The sequence below is a fragment of the Sphaeramia orbicularis genome, chromosome 8 (assembly GCF_902148855.1).
Source record: "Sphaeramia orbicularis chromosome 8, fSphaOr1.1, whole genome shotgun sequence".
NCBI lineage: Eukaryota > Metazoa > Chordata > Actinopteri > Kurtiformes > Apogonidae > Sphaeramia > Sphaeramia orbicularis.
The window spans coordinates 55,216,896-55,229,774 of NC_043964.1; the positions used below are offsets into that span (position 1 = coordinate 55,216,896).

Consider the following 12,879-nt stretch of genomic DNA (forward strand, 5'->3'; position numbering starts at 1 on the left):
TGTCCTAGCTCCGCCCCTGCTCTAAACACACTGTCCATATTATCAGTGTTACAGACACTTATCAGGGACATGTCTGACTTTAACTCTAGAGTCATGGATAAATGCACGTTTGAACGATAGACAGGTTCAATTCATTTATAAAAAACAATACACATACACACTGAAAACACATAGTGTATTTTTATTTAATTTAACCCTTTAATGCATGAATTATGAAAACCTTAATCAAGATTTTTTCCCTGATCGTTTTTATTCCTCCTTCAGCATGAAAAAAACAATGCGATTGAAAATTTTCTTAAGAACCTATGTATTTTTCATGGAGTTACAAAAATGTCCACTCAGCTGGACACCATGGGTTTAATTTTTGAAGCAAAGAAACATGTATTTACTGATATATTGTGTAAAAATTATGAAAAAAAAAAAAAATAAATAATAATCCTGCTAATCTAATGTTTTCTAACATTTTATCATACTCTGATACTAGTTATTACTCACTCCAAAAAAACAAAAAAAAAAAACTTTTTTGTAAAAAAAAAAACAAACAAACAAACAAAAAACAAACCCTGTTAATTTGTCTAATTACAATAACAAGCAAATTGATTGACACTCTAACATGTTATTGCAGATCAGGTTTATCTAGAACAGCAAAGTCACAGTATTGGTGTGAATGTCAGTGTTTGTGATGATGCATAAGTGTCCACTGTGTTGGCTGACATGGAACTAAAACAACAAAATCCATGAATATATAACTCACAGGTGTCCAACATGTGGCCTGGTGGCTAAATCCGGCCCACCAAAGGGTTCAGTCCGGCCCCTGGGATGAATTTGTGAAATGCAAAAATTACACTGAAGATATTAACAATCAAGGATGTTGATCATTTTAGGTCAATTCAATCTAAAAGTGATCAGACCAGTAAAATATTATCATAATAGCCTATAAATAATGAAAACTGTAATTTTTTCTCTTTGTTTTAGTGTAAAAAAAAGTAAAATCACACAAATGTTTACATTTACAAACTAGCTTTTATTAAAAAAAAAAATATGAACAATCTTAAATGTCTTAATAGAAGTATGTGGAATTTTAATAATATTCTTCCTGTTATTTGATGTTTTGTGTATTTGTAGATCCACTGTGGTCTGAAAGTTGTGATTCATATGGATAAATAATAAACTGAGGTGTGATATTGTTAACATTGTACTTATTTTCCTTTAGAATTTTCGGGTTGTTGGTATTTATTCATGTTATGTTCAAGTACAATTTGTAGATGGAAACATTTTCATCACGGAATTTTACTTTTTCCACTCAGAAATGATTATTCTATTATTTATTTCATTTTACTGCTCTGGCCCACTTTAGATCAGATCAGGCTGAATGTGGAACTGAACTGAAATGAGTTGGACAGCCCTGATAGAAGAGAACAGCTCTGACTGTCCACCGGACAGACCACCATGCATGAAAGGGTTCAAGTCAGATTTTTAAATAGTGGTGCACGTGCGCTGGTGTATCTTCCTGGTTTTTGTGCATCTGTCCACGTGATCCTTCAGTTATAAACTTTGACAAACAGATGAAAATTAACTCCAACTGGGCGGGAAGGAACAGGTTAAATCATTAACCCTTTCATGCACAAATAATGATCAAAATGTTTTCCTGAGTGTTTTTATTCCTCTTTCGGCATGAAAAAAACAATACGATTGAAAATTTTCTTCTGAAAAAATAAATAAATAAATAAATAAATAATAAAATAAAAATAATAACATTAAAAAAAAAAAAAAAAAAAAAACATACAAAAAAATAATAATGAAAAAAAAAAACCCAAATTCTGATGAATCTATTTTTCATGAAGTTGTAAAAAATGTCCACTCAGCTGGACACCACACGCTTAATTTTTGACACAGAAACATGTATTTACTGATAAACTGTGTGAAAACTATGGGGGGGGGGGCTTGTGGTTCTGGGGGTTTATGTTCAGGGACACCTACATAATGTGACCTATTCATGTCAGAAAGAACTTTAAGAAAGATATGTGTAAAAAAAAAAAAAAATCGGAAAGAACAACAAAATGCCTGAATAAACAAGAGAACAGCTGCAGAACAGCTGTAGCCACCAGTGGACATGAAAGGGTTCAAGTGGATGAGCTGACATGACAGCAGCTTTACACCAATAATAGCCTTTATTTTTGGCGGGATGTTGGAGGCATGCGCGAGGCAGGTAGATGGAGCTCGTGCGCAGCTGGTGTCATTCATCAAAGCAGGCGGAGAGAGAGAGAGAGAGAGAGAGAGAGAGAGAGAGAGAGAGAGAGGGGCCGTCGGGTGCAGAGCGGAGGTTACCACCGGACACCACCACCGTCTGTACCGGAGCCGGAGCTCAACAGACCAGCACACAGACCGACACGCGCGCACGGACCGACTATCGGACATGTCACCGCCGCGGCTCGAGCTCACGGACATTCGGCTTCTTCAAAACACAGCGGCAACTTCAAAGTCACACATGACAGCGCCGCGGGACCGTTAACCGGAGCACCGACCGAACGGCCGACCGAGCCGCGCGCGTCTCCCCGGCTTGGACCTCCGGTACTTTTGGACATAAGACAGCGGATCCGCGTGCGTGGATTTAACGGCACGAACAGCGGCGTTTGGAGCGGGTACGGAATGGACGGTCCGCCTCACCGACTGAAGGGATTATCCAGACATGACGGTTACATAAGAGCTGAGAGCGGCTCCGGTAAACACAGGAGGAGGGACCGGAGCTCCACGGTAAACACACGGAGGTCACAGGAGCCGGACACGCGCGCACGCGCTCTGATGGAATAACGTGGATCCGCATCCGGTAGAAGAAGAAAGTCCGACTGTCAACTCCAACACCTGTAGCCCCGGGACCGGAAAACAACAAACAAACAACAAACAAACAACAAACAAACAAACAACAGCTGGGGTTGGAACAAACAAACAAACAACAAACAAACAAAGAAAAGAACAGCTGGGGTTGACTGAAGGAGGAACAGACCAGAGCAGCTCCTAAAGGTCATCTGCACCTCCTCTTCCATCTCCTCATTTCCTCCGCCTATTCCTCCTCCTCTCCTCTCCTCTCCTCTCCTCCTCTCCTCCTCCCTCTCCTCCCCTCTCCTCCTCCTCCTCCTCCTCTCCCCTCCTCCTCCTCTCTCTCCTCCTCCTCCTCTTCCTCCTCCTCCTCCTCTCCTCTCCTCTCTCTCCTCCTCCTCTCCTCTCCTCCTCCTCCTCCTCCTCCTCTCCTCTCCTCCTCTCCTCTCCTCTCCCTCCTCCTCCTCCTCCTCTCCTCTCCTCTCCTCTCCTCTCCTCTCCTCTCCTCTCCTCTCCTCTCCTCCTCTTCCTCCTCCTCCAGTCTGTGATGAAGATGTGAGCTCTTCTTCCTCCTTTCCAAACCACTTTGATCTGTTTCCCCCCCCCCCCTCCTCCTTTTTGATACAAAGACATCAAAGGCGCCCCTCCCTCCTCCTCCCTCCCCCCCCACCTCCCCTCTGTCACGGATGTAGAGAGCGTGGACGTGGGTGGGTCTGAGTCACGGACCCGGCAGCCCAGTCCCAGCCACCGGACGGGACCCGGAGCCGGAACCGGGCTCCTTCCTGGGCATGGACTACTACCACAGACCCCCGGGACTGGGGCCGGACAAGGGGGGGCTGCTGCCGGCGGTAGGAGGACTCCAGCGGCCGTTCGGAGGGTCCCTGGTAACGGGCAGACACTGGAGCGGATCCAGCCACTGTAAGTCCCGGGGGGGGGGGGGTACTGCCAGTTAGAATCTGTGTGAAAACTCAAAGATCAGGGAAGAGAGCTGATGTGAACAACAGGACTTATGAAGAGGGCTCTTCCACTGCTGGGACCAGGGATGGAACCCATAGGACAATTTCATATCACGGTGTTCATTATTATCGCGGTATTGTTGAAATTGTGCTCAAAATGTTCAAAAAGTACTGATACACACACTGAAATAACTTAACCAAGTTGTATTTTGAAATAACCGCCCCCCCCAAAAAAAACAAAAAAAAAAAACAAATAACATCACACTCTACTTCCTGTTGGCAGAAACTTTCAAACATTAACATGTAAACATCAAACATACAACTGTGTTTTAACCCTCTGGTATCTGGGTGCACCTTATAGGCACACTTTGCACTTTGTTTTAAAAACTTCATATTATTTTTCACAATTTAAATAAGGTTAGAATTCAAAAGTTGTTCATTTGTGCATGATCTTTAAATTTCTGTCCACCAACTAAAATGTGCACATTGTAACAAAAGAAAATTACAAGAAAAGCACTCGGAGAGCGCAGACCTCCGCCAGATCTGTTGTCCCCCACCCCGAACACCACCAAAATTTAATCATTTCTTCCTTGTGCCAGTATCAACATTTCCTGAAAATTTCATGAAAATCCGTCCACAACTTTTTGAATTATCTTGCTAACAAACAAACAAACAAACAAACAAACAAAGCAAAGCAATCACAATGCCTCCTGGTGGAGGTAACAAGACCAGCATCTGTCTTGCCAATGTGGCCTAAAACGCACTGTTTCTTCCATTTGATCTGTATGATTAGGACTGACCTGGATTTACAAATAAATCTAATTAGAGCAGAAGATAAATCAATATATAATTAATAGTTTGATTTATAGGTGTGCATTTTACGCACACTTGGTGACAGATGCTAGTCTTTTTGAACATTTTGACCTAGTGCCAAAAATAATAATGCAAATTAACCAGTGTGGAGTTTATCATTGACATGTGCCAGGATGAAAAAATCTAATAATATGTGATCCACTCTTTATGTAGTATATGAAAAAAAAACTTTTTTTGTGTTTTTTGCATCCAAAAAAATGGTTTGTTTCCATTCCAAACACAGCATTTAAAGGGTTAAAAAAATGTGACAATTATTGAGTATTGGTATTTTATTTACAGCTCGAGTTGATGAAATCGACGAAGTGTAAAAGAATAAAAACTGGTATGAAAAATTTTTTGACATATTCCACAGGTGTGCCAAAAGGCACACTTGGTGTTTAGTGAGGGCCTTAGTGGACGGGATACTGAAGGGTTAAGATGGAACCTATGGACATTGTTTGACTATTTTCTATATCAAGTTTGAATTGTTTTAGTTTCTTTTTCATAGAACGAACGAACGAACAAACGAACGAATGAACAATAGATAGATAGATAGATAGATAGTGCTGCTGCTTCTCCAGTACCATTAGTTTTTAAAGTGTGATAATCAAACACAGTTATCATGATAATTAGAATTTAAACAATAATACTAACTGTCAGAGAAACCGCAGTTTATCGTTCTACCAGTAATCGTTATATCCGAAGCTGGGACAGCTTTTATTACTTCTACATTTTCAGTCAGACTCTTTAAATCTGTCAAACTCAGTTCAGCTCAGGTTCCACATTTAACCCGGTTTGATCTGAACTGGGTCAGACCAGAACAAGAAGAACTGTGAAAAAAGTAAAGTTATATCAAGATAATGTTTACATCTACAGAGTTTCCTTAAAAATCTAAACAACATGAACAACTGGAAATGTCTGTAGAAAAACAAGTGTAATTTTACAGTAAACTGCCTCAGTTTATCAGTTTATCATTCACACATGTGAATTCTAGTTTACAAATACATAAAACATTTAATAACAGGTATAATACTGTTAAAAGTGCATTTACTTCTCTTTAGACATTTCAGGTTGTTCATATTTGTTCAGATTATTCACATTTTATTGTTATAGGATAGTTTGTAAATATAAATATTTTCATGTAATTTTACTTTTTTACACCAAAACAAGAGAACATTGCAGTTGTCATTATTTATCAGTTATATGATAATATTTTATTGCTCTGACCCACTTAGATCATATCAGTCTGCATGTGGAACCTGAATTAAAATGATTTTAACACCATTAGTCGTTAATTTGTTCATGCATTTCACTAATTCATCCGATGGGCTGAATTGGATCCTTTGGCGGGCCGGTTTTGGCCCACTGGCCGCACGTTTGACACCTGTACTTTAGAATATTTATTGTTCAACAAAAATATATTTTCCTTAGTTGCAGCAAAGATTTTCCAATGAACACTGTGACAGTTTGGACTTTAGCTGAATATACTAGAGTGAACCTGTTAGAATGCACATCCTTTTCATTATTATTCACGTACATTATAATCAGATTAATCACAGCACTGATGCAGATTAATTTCGATTAATCACGATTAAATATCATTCATTTTTAATCTATATTAGTCGCATTTCATTTTGCATGAACAGACTCATTAAAGAAGTGAATGTATCTGCACTGAACATGTTTGTCGTAAGCTAGGTGACGCATTAGCCGTAGTGCTAGCAGAATCCAGTCTAGCGTATGTTTGGTGTTAATGTGGTGTTTGAATGTGGAAGTGCTTCGGTGAATAGTAAACTCCTTCCTGCAGAGTGTGTCTAATACAGTGGTTCCCAACCTTTTTTTACTCCTGACCCCATTTTAACATCACAAATCTCTGGCGACCCCAGACATTCAAAACAGACTTTTTTTTTTTTTTTTGCTAAAATTAATTTGTTTTTGATTGTGTAATAGTTTGCTATACTATGTTGCAAATAAACCTTAATTTTAGGTGATATTTAGTCTATATAATGTCTATTATTGTGGACAGAGGCAGTAAATCCAGGTGTAGATTACTGCACAAAGGGTCAGGATCTGTCCAGTCAGTCCAGCTGGGATTTACAAGGAGGACAATTAATACTGAACAAACAAGAACTGAAACTATGAATTATGAAAGAGCTGCAGCATCTGAAACTGACCACAGTGAACATCTGACACACAAACAGAACCACAGTGCTGCAGTTTCACAGTTTGTCATGTCTTTTATGTTTGTGATTGTCTCTGTCAGCTAACTATATATTTTTATTAGTAAGTTGGGCTTTTTTTTTTTCCATTACTAGAAATTTCAGGCGACCCCACGTGGGGTTCCGACCCCAAAGTTGAAAAACACTGGTCTAATACTTTCTGTGGGTCGACTGTTTTGTTTTGTTTTTTTGTCCTCATATTTCCATCCAGAGGGACAACGTGCTGTTTACAGGGTTCCTATGCAAGTATGGAAAAGTATGGAATTTAATTTTTATAAGTTCCAGGTCTGGAAAGTATGGAAAATGGAACAAATGTATGAAAAATACTCCTTTTCCAGACTGTTTCCACTGTTCTATTTTATAAAACATAAATTATGAATATCTAAAATAACAAATGGATTGATCTGTTTTTAAAAGGTGCTTGCTAGTGCAGCTAACATGTTTGTGTGACAGCACAAACAGTCAGCTACGCGTCCCCAGAAAACATTTGGACAGATTGACAAGTTGAATGTCCCGCCTTCTGCTTTTATCCTCCTCTAACCATTTTAAGCCCCGCCCAGGTGTCGTCAAGTTTCACTGCTGCTTGACGGACAGGTGACGTCCACACACTGTAGGATATTCAACATGCCTTGTATGAGCGTTGGCAGACCTCATAATGGGTAGGTCTCTGATGACAGGCTCATAATCCAATATAAAGACTGGATGGAACGTTTTTACCAAAACATCTGGAAATTAGAGTCTGGAAAAAGTATAGAATTTAGAAATTTCAAATGTATTGGAACTCTGTGTTTAGCACAGTGGCTTGTGACCCCATTTTAACATCACATATTAATGGCAACCCAGACATTCAAAAACAGAGTCTTTTTTTTTTGGCTAAAACTAATTGTTTTCAATCATTTAATAGTTGTTATACTATGTTGCAAATAAGCATTTATTTTAGACAATATTTAGGCTATATAATGTATATAATGCACCTTTTAAAAATTTTTATTAGGAAAAGGTGTGGTGTTTTAATTATAATGACACATATATTGAATCATTACAACATATTTTTTATTTGTAATTTATTATTATATTTTTTTAATCAATTACTAGAAACTTCAGGTGACCCCGTTTGAATTCCAGGTGACCCCAAGGTTGAAAAACACTGGTTTAGCATCTTCCAGTTTTATGGGTTGGTTCTGCTACCTGTCAGTACCAGATCTACTGACCATTTGCACATATCATTAGCACATTATATATATATATATATATATATATATATATATATATATATCTATATATATATATATATATATGATATATGTATTAATATATATATATATATATATGTATATATATACAGGGTGGGGAAGCCAAATTTACCACTGAACATTTAGTTGTTTTTTCTCAGCAGACACTACGTCAGTTGTTTGAACCCAAACATATACTGATGTCATAATCATACCTAACACTATATCCATACTTTTCAGAAACTTTGGCCCATATGAGTAATCAGGAAAGCAAACGTCAAAGAGTGTGTGATTTGCTGAATGCACTCGTCACACCAAGGAGATTTCAAAATAGTTGGAGTGTCCATAAAGGACTGTTTATAATGGAAAGAAGAGAATGACTATGAGCAAAACTATACCAGAAAGTCTGGAAGATACTATTAAGAAGAATGGGAGAAGTTGTCACCCCAATATTTGAGGAACACTTGCGCAAGTTTCAGGAAGCGTGTGAAGGCAGTTATTGAGAAAGAAGGAGGACACATAGAATAAAAACATTTTCTATTATGGACATTTTCTTGTGGCAAAATAAATTCTCATGACTTTCAATAAACTAATTGGTCTACACTTGTCTTTCAATCCCTGCCTCAAATATTGTACATTTTGCTTCCCCACCCATGGTGTGTATCTATCTATCTATCTATCTATCTATCTATCTATCTATATCTATCTATCTATCTATCTATCTATCTATATCTATATTATATATATATATATATATATATATATATATATATATATATATAATTGTATGTATGTATGTATATATATATGTATATATGTATATATATATATATATATAATTTGCTAGAGTTGCATAATTGGACCAAATCTGTTACCAGTTGATCATGTCTTTGCTGATGTTTGTTCCTGGAAATAAAAAGTTATGGTTTTAATTCATTAATTAACATAGGGAAGATAGAAATTATGTAAAAGATGCAACAGGAGAAAATCAGTGTAAAGAAAGTAAAAGAACAAAAAAGATACATCAAGATGAAAACAATAGAAATGACACAACAACAACACAAAAAGATGCAATGAAACTAAAATGTAAAAATGATTATCAGGGTTCCTGCGGGTCTGAAAAGTCTTGAATTCATAAATCTGCATTGAATACCTTTAAAAGTCTGAACCAGTTGTTGCTAACTTTGCCCCTGGTGAGAAATGACCCAGAACAGTGTTGGAGTAAATAAATGCATTTTCCTAAATTCTCGGAGTCACAAATTTTTTCTAGTATGGCTGTGAAACAGGCATTAAATTCTTTTGTATGTCATCTTAAAAGATCTAAAAAGTCTTAAATTTAACTTGTAAAAAACTAGGCTGTTAGAAAACATCAATTCTGTAATATATCGCAATATTTAATTTCACAATACGTATCAATATTTAAAAGCACTGTATTGATATTTTTAGGTATTATTCAAATGCAGATACGGCAGAGGTTATTTTTGTTTTTCTTTATTATTTATGTCTTATTTATTATTATTTAACACTGTTTTATTATATAAGGGTTATTTCAATCATCCTAAAAGCACTTTTTTCTGTCTGAGAGGCAGGTGGTAGTTCCTTTGGAAACTAGGAGAATTAGTAAAATGTTGTGATATAACATTAGATCCTGTTCTGATCAAATAAAATGTATTTAGTATTTGTACATATTTCTGTTGCAATTCAATTCTTCCAGCAAATAATCTTAAAAAACAAACAAACAAACAAAAAATTTATTTTTTAACATTATCATGATATATTGTGATATATCATATCGTGATCCTAGTATTGTGATTTGTATCGTATCTCCAGATTCTTGCTGATACACAGCCCTAGTAGAAACCTGGAGGACCCCTGGATTATGGTTATTTGTATTTTTAACCCTTAGGGCTCCACGGTCACGACCCCTTGAGTCAATCACATGACATTTTCAACACGTCGTAGCATCGGACTTCAGTCACGTAGACCACTGAGGATAAGTGCATTTAAAACTGTGGACTTGAAACACTCTCCCACTTCTTATTTGATGTTGACAGAGGAAATACAACCAGAGATATGATGGTTTGAAAACGGAGCAGACAAACGATATAGCGTTGTTATAGCGATATGAAGCAAACGTTATTATTTCTGACCATATCTACGTCATTTTTTTGTCCCTTTTCAAAACGGAAAAAACTGGCTGAATCTGTGGATTCTAGTCCACAGAATGCATTAGGGTCAAAACACAGTATTCAAAATCTCTCTGATGGGACATTTTAGAGACAATTTGACAGATTAGTGTTGCCAAAGGACCCACATTTTTACTATAAAATTCATTTTTGCTTTAGTTGGACCATAAGGGATGTGACAATATGAAAATTTCATATCATGGTTGTGACCAAAATTATCACGGTTATTGTTATTATCGCGGTATTGTTGAAATTGTGCTCAAAATGTTCAACAAGTACTTATACACACACTGAAATAATTTAACCAAGTTGTATTTTGAAAAAAACACAAACAAACAAACAAACAAAAAACAAACAAACAAAAAACAAATAAAATAATTGGCACAATGTCCCTTCTGTGTCAGAAACGTTCCAATATTAACCCTTAGTGGTCTGAGCCTATTTGTTTGTTTTTCAGTCCTTTTGATTTTGCCTTTATATACAATATAAACAAATGTTTACTATACCCATGTTTGGGATCTGTTTTTTCAGCACAACTTCATCTATATCGTCTGTCTATTATTTTTTCACTTTAACCTACTATAAAAACATAAAAGGACAAAAAACACACAAAAAATATAAAAAATCCGATTTGAAAAATGTAAATAATTTATTGCATAAATAACACACAGATGCTTTTAAAACAAACCTTTTCAAAGACTTTTCATTAAGCATCTTTGTGTTATTTATGCAATAAATTATATACATTTTTCAAATCATTGTATTATATTTTTTGTGTTTTTCTTGTCCTGTGTTGATATAGTAGGTTAAAGTGAAAAAAACAATAGACAGATGAGATAGATGAAGCTGTGCTGAAAAAACAGATCCCAAAGATGGGTATAGTAAACATTTCTGTATATAGTATATAAAAGCAAAATCAAAAGTACTGAATAAATAGGCTCAGAGCCCTAAGGGTTAATGTTGTGTTTATAGTAAAAACCAGACAAATACAATATGTCAGAACAAGAGGAAAACACAGACTCATTATCTAAACTGGAACTAAAGCCAAGAACTCCAGATAAAATGACGTTAGAATAATGATCATAACTGGTTTATCAGTGAGTCCTGGTGTTTGTATAGAACCAGGGCTCTCAAACATGCGTCCTGGGGCGCAAATGCGTCCCACCAAAGGTTCCCATAGGATGAATTTACAAAGTGTATAAATTCCACAGTCCAGGCTGTGGAACTCATTTTAGTTCAGGTTCCACATCCAGACCAATCTGATCTACAGTCCAGTAATAACAGCAGAAGAACCCACAAATGTACCTACAGATGTGACAAAAATAATATTACACTATGCCTATCAATAATGACAACTTCAAATGTTTGTCTTTGTGCAAAAATAACATTAAATTACGAAAATATTTACATTTACAAACTATCCTGTAACAGTAAAACATGACTAACCTGAACCAATGTGCCCAACCTGAAATGTCTGTATTAAATTCAGTCCAGTTTGAACTCTTTTCTTCCTGTTCCTCAGTGTTTAGTGTCTTTGGAGATCTGATCCAGAATGCACATGGACTAATGAGAAGTTCAGGCAGAAAATTGTTAAAATTGCACTGATTTTTATTAAGAAATTTCTTTTTTTTTCAGATTATTCACATCTTTTTAGTTTGGATAGTTTATAAAAGTAAATATTTTCATAATTTAATGGGTTTTTTTGCACTAAAACAAAAAAATGTGCAGTTGTCATTATTTCTGGGTTCTTCTGTTCTTAGTTTACTGGTTCAGTCCACTGCAGGTCAAATCAGGCTGAATGTGGAACCTGAAAGAACAGGAGTTTGAGAACCCTGATGTTTGTATAGATCCAGCTGTTGGCTGGTGTTGGTGCAGATGTGTGGTACGTGTTGTAATAATCAGGTTTGTAAACCGTTGGCCGTTGGCTCCGATCTGCTCACACAAACGCTGCCCATTTTGCGTTTAACTCCAGAAGTATTTGATAATGATGTGACTGAAACCATCTCCTAGTCCCTGCCAAGTCCTTAATGAAGCTGCAGGACTGAGCGGCCTGTTATGCAAGCTGAGTGTTTGGTTTGTGTTTGTTTGGACTCCGACGGCTCGGCCTCAGTAGGTCATAAGACGCCTGCTCTCATTTACCAACGCGACATATTCCCGACATCCGCCTCAGAGCTCGTCACTGATTTAGCTCCGAGTTTACAGGGCAGTAAACAACGACGGGCTTCAGGATCTGCTCACTTTACATCATATGTTATTCTGTCAGTTTTATGTTTCACAAAGCACTGATAACATCATATCCAGAGGGAACTTCGCATCATATACTTAAAGCTGTACTACTAAGAATATATATACACTGTAAAAAAAAAAAAAAAAAAAAACCTTTAAAAAAAAAAAAACGGTCATATTCCAGCAGCAGGGGTGCCGAAAAAATACTGTAAAATAACGGAAAATAACCATCTCATAAAAATACGGTCATTTTCCATAAGTAAAATACAGTTTTTTGCCCTAACTTTACATGAGATTTTGCATATTTTTTTGACTTTTTAATGTTTAATAAAGAATATTTACATATATTAAAACAATCAAAACCCCCCCCACCCCCCACCCCTGATCACCA

General features: G+C 36.6%; 1 protein-coding gene across 1 annotated transcript in view; it reads left to right on the plus strand.

The window, feature by feature from the left end:
• Nucleotides 1-3,583: 3,583 nt before the first annotated feature.
• LOC115423522 (retinoic acid receptor alpha-A-like) overlaps nt 3,584-12,879 on the plus strand; it is a 46,516-nt gene continuing 37,220 nt past the window's right edge. The window contains exon 1 of the mRNA XM_030140377.1: nt 3,584-3,735. Coding sequence (XP_029996237.1) covers nt 3,606-3,735 — 130 coding nt within the window. The 5' untranslated portion in view covers nt 3,584-3,605. The remainder of the gene's footprint in view (nt 3,736-12,879) is intronic.